General features: G+C 41.8%; 1 protein-coding gene across 1 annotated transcript in view; it reads right to left on the bottom strand.

Moving 5' to 3' along the window:
- disc1 (DISC1 scaffold protein) overlaps window positions 1-16,668 on the bottom strand; it is a 42,985-nt gene that overhangs the window by 6,016 nt on the left and 20,301 nt on the right. Inside the window, exons 10-12 of the mRNA XM_080036280.1 lie at window positions 12,154-12,214; window positions 5,568-5,811; window positions 3,230-3,274 (exon numbers count right to left, since the gene is read on the bottom strand). Of these exons, the coding sequence (XP_079892406.1) occupies window positions 3,230-3,274; window positions 5,568-5,811; window positions 12,154-12,214 (350 nt within the window). The remainder of the gene's footprint in view (window positions 1-3,229; window positions 3,275-5,567; window positions 5,812-12,153; window positions 12,215-16,668) is intronic.

The raw sequence follows: 16,668 nt of genomic DNA, 5'->3' as shown, positions 1-16,668 counted from the left end.
AGCATGAACTAGAGCAAATGATTAAGGAATTCAATATTCAGACTCATGTATGCACTGGTGTGGTTATTTAAGCAATAATTAGTGAGAGGCAGCAGGTAATGTTGCATGTTCCCATGGGTGCTGTTAGGTCAGAGACTTTGTGCAGAGCTGGCAATACAAAGCAATTACAATGGCTCCGGTTTTACATCTAAGGTCATAATTGCTTTACAAACAATAAAAAGCTTCCGATTAAATAGTAATTTTGTTTTCACTGATGCCTTGTTAGTAAGTTACTGGGTCCACACTTAAAGATGTCATTTTCAAGGTCATCCACCAACGTGTGCAGTGACAGCAGAAGGTCTCAGTCTGTAGCTGTTTCGTTTAAAGAAGCCTAGAAATTCAAAGTAGTGTTTTCACACTGGAAAAGCCAGAAAATATTGTATATATTAAAGTCAGTATGCAGGCTAGAAAACTGCTTATTTTTTTGGAGTGTGCTGCCAGCGCAATGCCGAAAGAACATTGAGGGGCGAGCCACAGCTGTGTCCTAGTTCTATTTTGCACATTAGTCAGAAGCAGGTTTTGAGTTTGTAGTGTTTTAGCAGCGGAAAAGTGACAAAATTAAGCATACTCAAAAAAGAAGTATGCAGACAAGAACAACACGCATTCTTTAAGATCTATTCCAGTTCCATACTACATAGACAAAACACTACGTTTACAAGAAATCACCATACTTAATTGTTTCATATCAATACAAATTATTCAATATATGATTTAATACTTTTGTTTAATATTATTTTTTTTGTATTCCAAGTTGTTCCTGGAAATGGCTCATCTTTATACTGCTGTAATGTTATGCATATATTGTTTCCATCACAAGTACACCCAAACTGTTTTTAGTCTGCGTACTCAGTCTGTCTCTTTTCAAATGTGGAGCGGAGCTTAATTTTTTCATTGTGCTGTTGTTGAAAAAACATTATATCTAATATGAGGATAGCCTATAATTAGTATGCTGTATGGCCACAGCTTAAAAAACAAAAAGGAAGGCATTGGTAAAAGGTATCTATAGTAAAAACAATAATAACAAATAAATAAATAAAGAGTTTTCAATCAGGCTATTGCTTTGCGGATAACGGGTTAGGGTTTTGTCTTTGTTCAGTTTAATTGGGGCTAGTGTTTCTGAGTCTCAGTTTGATTGATGTCTGTACATCATTATATCATTTTCCAGTACAAATTGAAAAGAAACATATAGACGGTGTGGATCCTCTGGCAGCATCTGAAGTCGTCCTGCATCCACACTATTTGCACTTTACTTTAGTATTACCATCTAAACATCTGGACAATGATCAAAATCCTTCGTGATTTTTCTCTACTTATGACATCTATTGCAGCATGTCCGTCCTGGGAGAGGGATCCCTTACTCTGTCAACTCTCCCTGAGATTTCTTCAATTTTTTTTAATCCCGGTAAAGGGTTTTTTACTGGGAGTTTTTTCTCAGCCGAGCTAAGGGTGTAAGGGCAGGGTGTCATATTGTTTCATATTGTATCATGTTGTGTCATATTGTACCATACTGTATCATATTGTATGGACTGTAAAGCCCATTGAGACGAATGCTATTTGTGATTTTGGGCTATACAAATAAAACTGATTTGATTTGATTTGATTTTTCTTGTACACAGACTGTGGTTTTACTGTAGCCTATACTGCGACAATACGTTTATAGTTGCTACACTTACACCACAATAGAAAACAAACAAGCAATCATCTCTTGGTGACACAGCAGTTTCCTGCTATTATCATCATCAAAACTACTTGATTAACAAATAGAATCAAAAGCGGTCAACATTTCAATTTTATAATGTCTCTATTCATGTTTGTCAGTGTGGGTCAGTATGAAGAGGTGGATGTAAGGACCTTGAGAGGAAAAAAGAACAATATGTAGAGATTATAGAAGGGGAATAAAAAAGAGGCGTTCTAAAACACACACTTTAACACTTGCCCATGCACCAATCAATCTCCATTGTGCCAGCAGCTTGGCAGCAGCTAAGTGGGAATCATTTACTTTAAGTCATTATGGAAAGGAGAAAGGGGTCAGACGCTCTCCGAGCCAGAGAATACTGCTCCTATCACAATACCATCAAGACAAAAGATACTAATACCATTTTACAGCCACCATAGGCTATCAATTGACCCAGGGATACATCACACCCTCTTTTATAAACGGTCTATGATCACACCTCATTGTGTCTGAGGCATTCTACGTCAGCTAGGTCTTCAGGTCACTGTCCGTGTGCGTGAGGATAAACTGGTCGTTCCAAACTTAGTTACTGTTGCTAAGTGTGTCAAGCAATACCTCATCAAAATATTTGATTATTTTCTTTTAAACAGTGAGTCCTTTGTTTAAGACAAAGGTACAAAAGAAGGCTTCTCATTTCTGGCCGGCGATTGATTTTAGCAGCTGAAATGATGACTGTCAAAACTCGAGCAATTTTGATCAGCTCCACTCTAGCTAACTAACTGATTAAGCTAATATTAGCTCGGTGAGTTGGCTGAAATGCTGTCTATGCCTTCTTTATCAGTGTTTCCAGCTGTTTCCAATACAAAAATCCTAAAATACCTAAATACTTACCTGATGGTTAAACATTACAACAACGAAGTAGCTACTGCTTAATTGTTGTTGTTGGAGTGGGTAAGTATAAGTATATGACATTCAAATGTTTGCAGCTTGCATTAGAAGAGATATTAAACACCAATCCATCCTTTACTTTGCTGTTGTACGGTTGGTTTTGGGAAGGTATCACCCTTCAAATTATAATCAATGAAGTATTGCTCGTATCACAGCCTCATGTTCCTTGCTTTAACATGTGAAGAAATGTAAAGTTTGACACTGAGAATATACAATCATTCTGTGTACGCTTTTTCTACTGTACCTGCCTTCACAAATACAGGTTCCCTTTTACCATTTGGCCAGCAGATGTGAACGAGTAAATGTATGAAATAAAGGTGCTGAAAGAATACATGCCAAGCAAAACCTCTCCCTGTAAAAGCTTTGGAAAAGGCAGCGACAGCAGCCGAGGTTTCTCATGCAGATCAGCATTGATTAAACAGTCAGAAAGGTGACAGGGGTCGTGTTTAAGTTAAGGTCAAGCAATGGATTTCTTCCCAGTCCCAGTAAGCTAGGCGTCAATGTAACTGACACTTTAATCACACTGATAACATTCACGCACACAGTGACAGTGTTAGCAGTACCAACCTCTGGGTGATTGTCCTCCATGCAGAACAAAAACTCCTCCAATTTCTGGAACAAAAGGGGAAACATTTGTTGAGGCCACACAGTCATAAAACCCGCTCATGAATTATTGAAAGTGCAATTATGTAGGCTGTGTACTGTATGTGTGCAGCAGCATCGTAATGAGAAGTGGTTGTAATTATTCATCACCAAAACTGACAAGGGGAAAAAATAGATTAACTGGCTCATCTGTACTGCAGGTTCCCTTTGTTAGTATTCAAAGTGTGTAATTCTACATTCTTCACTTAAGAAGGAGGTAATTACTGTACCTATTAGACACTTTATGGCTTTATGGTAAGCAGAGTACCAACAAATATTAATCAGCAGATTTTTTAATTACTTCTATTTTTTTTTTAAATATAATTCAAAGCAAATAATTCAACGCCACATGTGTTTTTTTTCCAGGTATTGTAAAGGTTTTCTGGCATCCAACTGATAAAACGTTTGTGTATTGTCGGTTGCATTGAGATGAAAACACTCATATCTAACAAATACCGTAGGCAACCAATTTACTGAAGGTAATTTTTCTATATGTGGGTCCTTGGTTGTTCAGAAAAGTAAAGTTGAAAACTTTCTCTTACAGGAAGATATAATGGGAAAATGTGTTTTTTTATGTTGTTTGCTTCACTCAAGAAAAAAACAAGCTGCAGGACACAAATTGATTGTCCTCTTATTGTGCTGCTTCCCGTCTCTCACTTTTTGAGGAGATTACAAGGTGTGTGATTACAACATGTTAAGTGGTCAGTTCGAAGGGCATCGATGTGTTGTTATGTATGTGAAATGTTGCAATGAGCATTTACAGCAGAAATGTACAGTACCTGAGCTTTTTTGTACCTGACTGCCATATGTTCTTTTTATTGTATTTTTCTGCGAACTAATACTAACAGTGCAGAGCAGAATTGTGAAATTTCTGAAACCCAGTTTGCCTTGATATATTCTTAAATATTCATCAGGGATTTGAAATTTTAAACTGATCAAATGTATTTTGTCAGCCATGTGATTTCCTCTAGGGTGAATTCAGAGAACATTTTGCTGCATTGAGCTAAATGTTTTTTTTCTAGCTCAGAGGACACAGGAATAATAAAGTGCACAGGACGGACACAAGAGAGAGAGAAAATGATTGGCTGTCTCACCTTTTAGTTCTTGGAGGAGTGTTAGGAGGGGCCGGGCTTTAGGAGGAGAAAGGGAAGCAGAGAGAAACAAAGGGAAAGCGGAAAGATAGACCCATGCAGTTTGTAAAAATGTGGTCAGGCAGAGCAGTGAGAGAAGACATGGATGCAGAATATGTGTTTATGGTTGCACAGAGCAAGACCATGGGGAGACGTACAGAGGGTGCAACATTAGTAAAATGGAACATGGTAATTAAAATCCTATATGCAAGAGGAAATCCAGCCAACAGCACCAATTAAGATCACTGATAAATATTTGCTTATGCAGTGCAGTCAGTCCATACTGAAAGTAAATGTTGCGTATAAAATCCTAAACCACAATCTTTGAGGGAGACTTACAAAATATAGCAGCATGAAAAAGACATGTCTGGCAAGTGTGCAATTTTTTTTATCTTTTATTTATCAATGTTGGCTCTGTTGGCTTTGTTCCTATTTCAGACAAGTCTGTCAGACTGAGTGGGTGGAGGGGAGTTTGAAGAGAGGAGGGAATGAGTCGGACTCTGCCCTGAGGCAGTGGACTTCAACTCACTGTGGGATAGACCAACACAGAAAACACAAACACACACACACACACACGCACGCACGCACACTCACACATCGCAACCATGCATTTGCGCTAAACGCATGTAATCGTTCAGAAATATACAGTTAAATTTATATGCTCTAAAGACTGAAACTCTTCAAAGAAGCCAAACTATTTCCAAATGGTTGCCTCCATCATGCCTACATTTTCCTCATTTAGAAATACCTCAGAGCAAAAATGTGCAAAAGACTGGTGCTCATCACAATGTAGTCGACAGACTTGTATTTTAAAACTAAAACTGTCTTCTCCAGTCAAGTGGTAAGACTGACTGAGCAGAAGCACTTTATTTGAGGTCATGTTTCACAGCACAGAAATAAAAAAAGCAAGTGAATGTGAAAGAAACAGTATGTTCTCATTTGACATTTCATAGGCAAAGATCGGTTGGGTTATGGGTAGAAATTGTAACTCAAGACTTCAGGGAAGGGAGCTTTCAAAAATCAAGATCCTCTATATTTCAGTCTGCAGTGCACACATCATTCTCTCATGCACTCCCGTACAGATGCATAGGCCTCAAGCATTGTGCGATGTTAACAAGACATTGTTGCGTTACCTTAGTGAACTCTGAGTTCTGTAAGTTGGCCTCGGGACACCAGCGGCCTCCTAAAGCAGTCAGCATGGCACAGTCTTCTTCTTCTTTGGTGCACAGCTGGGTCTGAAGATAAAGCGCTGCAGTGGGGAGGTCTTCCATGTCTGCTCCGCTGCAGCTGGATGTCCTCAACTGGAGGCCCCGCAGGAACAGGTGACATGCTTCCAGGTCGGCTTCCCAGATCCGCTCCAAGCCTTGACAGCCACAGCTAAAGAGAGGAACATACCGGTTTGTTAAACCATCCTAACCATACCAGACCAAGGCAAGCATTACACTCTATAACTAATCATAACTGATATAATATTATAAAGAAGGAACAATACATGGCACAACACCGAACTGTAGGATACAAGATGTAAGCAATATGTTTAAATGTGAATACAGTATATTAAAAGTAAATTATAGTTAAATATTACATGATCTGATACTATTAGCATCCTATACTACACAACAGTACTAATTATATATTTATTTATATAGTCAACTACTTTAAAACAATTGGACACCATAAAGTGAACACAAGAACATACATGGGGCCATGTACTGCAAATAGTTACATACATATTTGTTATGCATGTATTTGTTTTATGGATTGAGAATCTCACTTCTTTAGATGAAAAGAACTATCGAAGCCAGACTGAAACGATGAGCTTAGTTTAGCTTGGCATATAGCATTGAAGCAGGCAGCCCTTACAGGGGTAGTGTTTTAGGACGTCAGAGAGAACCAGGGGGCAGCTGTTTAGCCTGCTCCTGGTTTGTGCGTAATCCTTTCAAGGGGTAGAGTACGCGCGTCATGACTATGAAGTGCTGCATGATAACCGTGCGCAGCAGTTGTACAGGCACAGTAAAGGACATCTTTAATAACATCTCTATGATGAAGCACTGACAAAAGAGCCACGACGGATGAATAAGGCATTCAAAGATTGCAATTTCATGGGCAAAAATGGAATGAGAGTGAACGTCCTCCTGGTAGACTGCCCTTCTCTTCAAAGAGCAGCAGCAAGGAGAGAGCAAAGGAGAGGCCTGGAAGTGCTCATCTCTGCCAGGGTCACTGAGCAAGAGTTCAGGGGGAGGACAAGAAGATTGCTTTTTTGTTTATCTACTCATTGAGTTACAATCAGCCATCCTTTTCTCCCTCTCGCTGACCTCGGTGAATCCCAGACGCAGGCTCCGAGTGTGGAAAAACAGAGGAGAAAGATTGAAGCAGTTACATCAGGGTTGAATGTACTATTCAGAATTAAAATGACCAGTGGAGTCCTCTGTTCATTTGTTGCCATTATTTAGGTTAAGCTGGTCGCTGTGTGAAAAGCCAACATTAAAAGTACCTCTAAAGGACTGAGAGTAATGGTGTTGAATTTCTTAACTCTTTTTGGCTTTCCACCTCCTTCTCCTTTTTCATTCCATCCCCAAAGCTCCTAAATGAAATACTTACATTGGAGACCTCTGACCTTTCAAATGTTCATATTTATGCCCCTTCTTCTTTCTTGCGACCTTTATATAACAAATCATTCCCTAATAACTGCGCTCCCAAGTGACATTTCAGGGATCAAATGTATTGATCTTTGTTAGAGATTCTAACTTTAATGTGGTTTTGAAGACACACACAGAATGCAAAAGTTCCACACTAAAGAGCACACATATTTCAAAGCGACTTCACTCCTCAATAACAACCTTCCATCTTGTGTGGAAAAGCAAACAAAAGCTGACAGGATGCCGCGATCAAAGATGTGAGTTTCATACATGGAGTATGGGAAGCATCAAACATCTTAAAAAGGAAGAAATGTCCTCGATTCTCTCTGTACGTGTCAGTTCTTTCCAACCCCAAAGGAGATTCTCTGTCACAAACATTCATTCTCACATCAGAATGATAACAAAAAAAAACACACCAATATTTCATACTTTAAGCACAAATAAACTTACATATAAGCCTCTATAATACATTCAGTATTTTCACAGGGCTTCCCTGCCGTGCAGTCAGATTTGAGAAATAATACAATTAGCGAACAAACTCAAAGGCAAAATGCACCCGGAAAATATTGTTTAATCTCTCCCTCTGTTCCTTCCTCTCAGTGATTAGGGGCCCCTGAAAATTGAATGCCACTTGTTTTCCAGCCCATCTCCTGTCTGAAAGGGCTGCCAACCCCCCTGTACCCTGCCAACGCACGCCTCTCAGACGTTCTCTAACCTTCATTTGGAGCGCAGACAATAGAGAAATTGCTCGTGCCCGGCCCTCGCCCAACCTCGCTACTCAGCAACGCCGCTGCCTCTGTATTCTGCTATAGTGGCGACGCACCCACTGAGCCATGCCATTGTTCTGTGTCTCTTCTGAAGTGGAGAGGGACATGCACACACACACACACACACACACACACACACACACACACACTGGTATGGGTGGGCACACATCACATGTGTTAACTTACACACACACACACACACACACACACACACACACACACACACACACACACACACACACACACACACACACCAAACACAGACACACCAATGAATCATTCTCTGTGGGGATTTAGTGTTGTACAATCATAAATTCCTTTTAGAAACATCAAATCCGGCCTCATTTATCACAAAAGCGTATTTTTCAGTTCTCAGTGACAACCACAATTCTTTACAAACAACCAGCAATCGGGGTTAGGCTTCTGTGTGCTGCAAATCCAGACAACACGTCAGCTGCTAAGCATCCCTGTGATGGCGGCGGGCCGGTGCCCGTTGGTATGAACTTCTCGCCCGGGGGGTTAATTGGTGGCAGCCTGCTCGGCCTGCCATCTGACAGTGGCAGGGTGTGGGCGTTCTGCTGAAGGCCCCAGTAATAAGAAGGAGAGACAGGCAAGCATGTCAGCGCCACCCCCCCTGTGGGACTGCTGACTGACAGGACTGCTCTTTCTCCTAAAGGCATTATGTACACACACAGAAGAAGGATTATAAATCTAACCGCCGAATGAACAAGCAGTGGTTTGGTCATGGTGGTAACATAAGGTTTTGTTCATTCCCAGCGATCAGGCCAATACTCTTGAACTCTGCAAAGTGTCAGGCCATATGTGCAGCTGCATCTTCAGGTGTCACACAAGAATAGCAATAACAAGAAAGACAGAGGAAAAAACTGCTCCTGTCTGTAGTCACAGCTGGAGTTTTTTGGCCATCTAAGGATCAGAATATGAATGCATTTTGGGGGTAAAAATGAGCACCATGCAGCTTCCCAAGACATAAAATAAAAATAATGGGTCTTTCACCTACAGTCTCACGTCAGCACCTTCTAATGTTAAAAGCAACAAATACAATTACAATTCACGCATTTAGGAAGGAAAAGGGGGAGATGGTAAGGTTTCGCCATTATCATGAAGCAGCAACATCTCGCATAACACCCGCCGAGTAGAGGTGTTGATAACACGGTGAAATGCAAAGGTGGTGACTATTGTAGGAGTTGTGACGGATGAACTGAACTGTCTGTGAGGTGGATGGCTCGACAATGTCTGAGGAGGTTTTTGTGCTAGACAGCTGAGCAACCACACTTGCTTTTTTTCTTCCCCCTAACACTTCACATTTCTCTTATGTGCATTCAAAATTTAGCCCATAAAGAATGAAATTTGTTTCACCCAGTTTCCCTGTTTAGATGCTCCCGGCACCTCTCCCAATTTCACCGAGAGAGCATGTCTCATCTGAGTATTTTTAATGGCTTCTACACCAGTTGCATCGTGTCCATTAAACATGATAAACTGCATCCACATTTCAACAGAAGAATGCACAAATGTAGGGAAAATAAGAGAGGCAATCCCTAATGAAACATCTCCATAATGCATTAAACAACAGTGCGGCGGGGCTAATCTGAATCAAATATTTTTTTGTTCTGGTGACACACTTACAACATTTGCGCTGCTCTAACATCCTGTTCTAGTCTTTAGCAAGGGAGAGATAATTGCTTTTTTCAGCACCATCCGTCTCCACGGAGACCAGACATCTCAGCAGTGCTAATCTGCCTCTCTCCTCCTCCCCCTCCTCCTCCTGCTCACCTCCTAACCACACTGCACTCCATCAACAGTAAATGTACATTAGAGCTGACTGATAATATTTACAATGGATGACGGTGTGTTTGTGTGTGTGTCTGTGTGTGTCTGTGTGTGTGTGTGTGTGTGTGTGTGTGTGTGTGTGTGTGTGTGTGTGTGTGTGTGTGTGTGTGTGTGTGTGTGTGTGTGTTTATAGGCGCGTGTAGGGACAACTGCCCATTCAATTGAGGCAAATGTGTGTCACTGTGCTAGACTGGAGCTAGTGGAAGCAACTGGTCCTCGCCCGAAGCCTGCACAGCCGTGCTTGTGATGCGATCTGGACCGCCTCTGGTTATGGAAGCTGATCCCAGGCTGGAGAGTCCATCGATTAATATAGACTGTGATAAGAAGGGAAATTAGGTTTACAGTTCCCAATACCGATGAAAGTGTCCCTTGATGTCATTTTTGTTTCAATGGTGAAGATGTGGCTAGATTAATGTGATCTATATTTTCAGACATCAATGCAATAAAGTATCTATTGGTGAATCTAAAGGATGAGATCACAGAACAAAGGAGATACAGGCCTAGCATGTATTTTTGTTGAATTGGTGGTCTGCGACTGAACAAGCTTTTCTAAATATATATATATATTCTAAATAAATAGTGATTTTAGCATTCAAGGGTTTTCATGTGGTTATTTTGATAGATTTTCAAAAGGGAATTCTACTGAATTAGATATGAAGTTCAGCTTTGAGTCCTACTCAGCTTTCCAGAATCAATAAAGGATCAAATAGCCTCCAATCATTAGGGTATGTGAGATTCAGAGTAAGTAGCAACTAAAAGTCTAAACTAGAAATAAATCATTAAATTGTCTTAAATGTCAGATGAGGATTTTGTTGTTTTTGAAAATGTGGGTTGTGTGCATTTATTTTGGAGTTTCTATGATGGTGGTATAGCATCCTTCAGTGGCATGCCCTATACCGCTTGCCCTCTCGTAGAATATACTATACAGTAGGCTGTGTTTTACCCATTTTGTAAAATACGTAACTTGACTAATGTCTCTTTGGGTAAATTTGGTACTCTAGTGTTGCCAAGTTTTGTTTTATTTTTAACATTGGTAACAAGTCACAGAAGGGAATTGTTTCCCCCTGTAACTCTCTCTCTCTCACTCTCTCTCTCTCTCTGACAAATCAAACAAACAAAACACAAAGCATGCCATCTGCCCTATTGACAGGAAAGGTCCAGAGGCATGCCCCCCCCCCCCCCCCGCTGGGCACTGAGAGATGGTAGCCATGTTGCTCCTTGACCACGCCAAACCCCAGTCTGTGCATCTTTCAAAAACAAACAGCAATGCAGTGTGTGACTGACTCCTGGCTCCCAGCCAAAGAGGTGACCCTGCTTCTTCAAGGATGCAACACACAGAGCACGCCCCTCACAGAAACACGGGTCAAGCAGTTTTAAATGTCTCTGACAATATAGGGCTCAAAGGAAGCACAGGTGACCTAACCCTTTAAAGGTATAGTGTGTAACTTTTTCATATAAATAAAAGTCAGTTACAGTATGTTCAAGCCATCACCAAGTACCCAAGAAATTGTTCAGTTGTTGATTCTACTGCTAAGAAAAAACCTGGACATACAGCAGGAGGTATAAGGCAAGGCAAGGCAAGTTTATTTCTTAAGCACATTTCGGACACAAGGCCATTATATAACATCCATGTAAGATCACGGAAGGGTTATCTCATGAAGATGCACCGACAGTGTTGTTGTAATTACTCTGAATTCCTCATGGGGTTAACAGAAATTACGCACTATAGCTTTAAAAAAATTAGAGTGGGTGAAAAGAACGCAAGGCTCATATGGTGTGTCCACCAAAACATTCCAAGCTCTACTCATCCATCTGTAAAACACAAATGCTCACAAAATGCTGCAAAATAAGTAGCCGATGGAATCGCAGCTGCTCGGTGCTGTCTGTCTGGTGAGGAGACAGGCTAAGCAGCACTAATCACCATAAGGAAGCACCAACAGCCGTATGGTATCGACAGTCGACTGAGTTCCACATCCTCTGCCTTGAAAAAAGTCAGCCACTCAGATCATCACAATCCTGCTGTGTAACTGTCAGGCGGCGGGGGTCTGGGCGATCCCCCGAAGCACAACAGACACAAATAGAAACAATAAAAACAGAATGAAAGATATACTTTTGTCCGTTAGAAGAGGGAAAGGGTATGAACTGAGCTGAACTGAGCTGAAGTAGTGGAGGTATGAGATAAAAACAAAAGGTATAGAAAATGCGTGAGGGAGACAAACTACGCAGGTGAGAGACAGCGTGAAATGTGAGAAAGTGGCTCTGGGAGACAACAGCATGAGAAAAAGGTGTGAGTGCAGGATGTGGCGGGTGAGGTGACGTGTCTGGGACACGGTGCTCTGGTTAGAGGACAAAACGGAGGTGAGAGTCAATTCCTCGGGGGCTGTTGCTCTTGTTTACGGCTCCGTGTTTCTTTTCACCGCTGTGGATTATTAAGTCGGGAGAGACAGGACAAAACCCCCTCTTACCTGTGCAATCTGTCCTCCAGTAGCTTGATATACTTGCTAGTGTTCTCTTTCAGCCGGCTTTCTGTTTGGACAGAGGAGCAGAAGAAAGACGGCTTGTTACTTGCACTTCATTTGCTACTTATATTGAGTATCCTAGCAACAAATCACAGCTCTAGAACCATTAAGGCCGACTTGTCATTAGCTACATTGTACATGGGCTCTAGCAGTCATCACAGTTAGAGACGGCATTGTGCTGAGAAGCTGCAACAGTACAGTTTCGTGCATATACTGTAGGGCCCAGCTGGCTCCGTCTCAAGATAAACACACAATCGAGGAGTGATCATTCCCACTGCTCTTAGAAAGGATAAAATTGGAGACGGCCCAAGGATAAAAGGGGGATTTTAGCATGGCATAGGTCCTGTAAATCGTGCCAGATTTTCTGTGGGGCATAACACTGGATGGATATAGCTCATTTTTGTTGCTTCCTGCGCCCTTCTGCCAGCAATGAACGGCGCCCGGGGAGGCAGACGCAGGCTGGCTGAGCCTTAGTCAGGATGGAGAGGAGGGCAATCTGAGCGCCGCTAACGAGCTCATGTATGAAACATGAGAGTTAGTAGCCCCCCTGCAGCAGCCGCCCTTTGAACACAATGGGATGCACTTATATCAAATTGCAGCGCAAATATATCGAACAACCAGTCACAATAACGGCTTTCCAATACTGTGGTGCAGTGGTTCTGGACTTGGGGTCAAAACCCCTCAAATAGGCCATGAGATAAATTGAAGTCCCGAAATGATTTACAGGATAGGAAAGAATCGGAAAAACACAGTGACTTTTCAACAATCATTGCTATTTTCTTCCAGCAAATACTAATAAGAAATAATTCCGCATTTGGGAGAGAGCTTAGAGTCAGATGAAAAATTCGATATCACTCTCACATCTGTACACTAAATACGAACCTACAGACAGCAGATGGTTGTCTTTTGTTAGAGTGAGCCTATAGCAGCTGCTGGTGGTAGCGCAATGTTTACTGTACAGACATGAGAGTTTTGTCTAACTACATTCAAAGTATACATACCACTTTTAAAGGACAAGGGGTCAGGACGATAAGACATCCCTCCTTTTTAAGGAAATGGAGAAACACATGATTGGAAACTACTCCAATGTAATGTCACATAGCTTCCTCACATCGACTAGAACTCCCACTGAGAAAGTGGCCTAATTGGTTGCTTTGAAGCAATCTGAAGTTTAAAATATAATTTGTATCATTGTCTTGATGGTGGTTATTAGACAGCATCAGCTCCAGCATAAGACATGCTAGGGGCAGGCACAGCGGGGAGGAAAAGAAAAACGTATCACGCTAAGTGTCTGTGACACTCACTCACACACACACACAGATAGACACAAATTCTTCTCCATACTTTGGGGTGGGGGGAAATGAGATGGAGATAGTCAGGCTGGTTGTCGCATGTGTGTGTGTGTGTGTGTGTGTGTGTGTGTGTGTGTGTGTGTGTGTGTGTGTGTGTGTGTGTGTGTGTGTTTGTGTGTGTGTGTGTGTGTGTGTGTGTGTGTGTGTGTGTGTGTGTGTGTGTGTGTGTGTGTGTGTGTGTGTGTGTCGCAGAATGAGAGATCTTGCCTGAGAATCGTTTTTCATTCAAAGTGGCCAAATGCGTTCAATCGTTGGGAATGGGGCAGGCCCTACTGCATATCTGGTGAGCAGATCTGGTGTTCCGTAGACCAGACAGCTCACTTACCACCCCTCTAATTGCTATGAGAGATCCTATCCTACTCGACAGAGTTTCCCTTGTCAACTTCCATTCATGCTGGTTCCGTTAAGCAGCGTGCAAGGAGATAGCCGCTGAATAATACATGGGGGGCATTAAGCTTGACTTCAGATGGCACCAAGCATGTACAGATGCAAGATGACAAAGCAGGCTACGGCTCCAGCCAGAGCAAGAGCCAGATTTAGAAAGAATACACTCTGAAGAATAGAAGCAGTCGATATAGAAAGGCAGATGAAGATGTGGGAGATATGAACGTGTTAGCGGTTTGGTTCATATTTCTCTCTCTCTGTGCCGATACTGTCATATGCTGACAAGAGCCGGTGTGCCATCCTGTCGCCATGCCAACCGGTGGCAAAACTGGTGAGGCTTTTGGAGGGCGTGACAGATGAGAATAATCTTTCCTTTACAGAATGGGACAAGACATCAAGCGGCAGAGCCTCCTCCCGTGCAGAGTGCAACCAGAGCACCGGGTGAGATCACCACTTTTCTCTAAGTCTGCGTGACGCTGCCGTCATTGGCAGGCCAGGCGAATAAAATCGGCACTAAAAAAAATGCTTCTTCCCCATGAAGAAGAGAGCCTATCTGTGAGTCCCTGATACATGCAGTAGTTAATTTTTTTTCTTGAAGAAACCTTACAAAGGCGTTCTCAGGGCCAGCACTTCAAAATTCATGAGCTCAGCCTCTCGTCACACCAGTCATCTCAGCGGGCGCTAAACATCAACGGTTGGATGCCAAGGACCACGGCCAAAATGGAAGAGGCCCCTCATTCAGACTACAAACAGAGCTTGTGAAAGATGATGAGAGGCTGCACAGAGACCATTTGCTTAAGGTCATAACACTCATTCATTAGTCCAATGAAGAAATAATGACTAAAGTTGATCAAAACGGATGAATGCAATGATTACAATCAGCGGGCACAGAGAGGCAAAGCAAATAGAGCCGACATGTCACATAGCGATGCACAATTCCGGATGATTAAGTTATGCGCTTTAATGAGCCTTCAGAAGTTAACGATAGCAAGGTGTTTGGATTTGCCGCTGCGTTCTGTGCATTTGAACAGCTCTCTAATTGAAAGTGAATAATGCAGTAATTTCTTAGCTGACTTGTAACAATAAAAGCACCCAGCGTCTGTGAGGCCTTTCGTGTTCTCTAACAAATTAGAGGCAGCTCCGTGCTAACGCAGCATCCCTGATAGGCATGTTCCTAAAAGCCTGCGCATAATAAGGCAGAAGAGGAACTGTGTGTCTTTTTAATTGAGTTGCAGGCACTGACTGTGATTAATGTGTTTGAGCTGGGCCTGGGCTGTTCCGGTGCAACAACACTACAGGTAACACAAACACACAGTCAGCATATTCAGACACGCACATTGTATGAATGTATCCGAACTTAACGGCAGCCCAGTATCATGGCTAATGAAGGAGGAGAGACTGATAGGCTGATATCTCGGACAGACACTCATAACCCATGATGATTTATGGCTGTTGGATCGCAATGCAGGTTGCAGTCGGCATGGTGTAACATATTGTGGGGCTATGCAAGAATACACATCAAAGGGAAACATTTGATCAAAAAAAGTACTGTGTGGACAAAATCTGTGTTGAGGTGTAGGCCTATATAGGCTACACACACACACACACAGTAAATATTTACTGTATATTGGCTACTTTGTTTTGAGGCAACTCTAAACTCCCTTTGACGAGGCCTACTAAATAAAAAATGTATGATGGACAAATCAGTGAAGCTCTAAGACCAACAAAGAGGAACCCACGCAAAATATGTGGCCATAAAAGCTCTACAACTCTCTCTCTCTCAACAAATGACCTGCTCACATTCGTGCTTCATTAACTTACGTCTTATTGTTATTACCGCTATATCCTTTGGGAAACTAGCACCAGGTCAATATTCTTTTTTAAATAAATAAGCCATGCTAGCTGCTCTGTGAGGCTATATCTGGACACAGTGGCACGTTTAGCTGGTATAATGTTGACCATATCAACCATCTAAGTTTAGTCTGTTAGCAATGCTAACATTTGCAAAATAGCACTATGAAGACAAAGTGCACCTAATACAAAGGAGTAATAGTAGGCAACTACTATTGGTCAACAAGGTGGTGGCTGCACATGGAAAGTCAATTAGGAAACCATCCATAGTTTTTAATGTTTAGCTATTTCAGTCTGGACCAAGGCTGCTAGCAAGGCTAAAGCAAACAGCTACAAATAAATGTTACCTTACTTTGCTTTACTCTGTTTTTAGTGTGGCTACAGAAGACAACACCAACACACTATAAAACACAACCTCTTTTTGAGTCGTATGGATTTCAAAGTAAGAAATTGATTGAAGCAGTGGTTGGAGCTATTGTAATGGTAGCTCAATCAACTCCCCTTTGTTTCTGCGGTTATTCTTATGGGTGCGGACGTTATAATACTCTTGAGAAATGTACAATGGGATGACATCCTTTACTGAATTACAGGAAAAATGAACAATGACAAAAACTTCAAAGACAAAAACCAGGCAATATTCTCGCGGGTCCACTTAACCACTATACCGCTTTCAATCATTCAGACACTCTTCAGGAGAGGAGCTGTCATACCTTCCATCATGTTCTCAACAGAAGCACCTTAAAAGAGGCGGAATCATGAATAAATCATATATGTCCTGGCCTCTACTATTGGCACTCCATTAAGGGGAAATTGCATTTGTTTAATAACACAGAGTGGCGGTATGTTGATGTACACTTCAGTTGCTGGACATGTG

The sequence above is a fragment of the Ammodytes marinus genome (assembly GCF_949987685.1).
Source record: "Ammodytes marinus genome assembly, chromosome: 11".
NCBI classification, from domain to species: domain Eukaryota; kingdom Metazoa; phylum Chordata; class Actinopteri; order Uranoscopiformes; family Ammodytidae; genus Ammodytes; species Ammodytes marinus.
The sequence above is the reverse complement of the archived record's forward strand: the minus strand, read 5'-3'. Positions and strand labels throughout refer to the sequence as shown.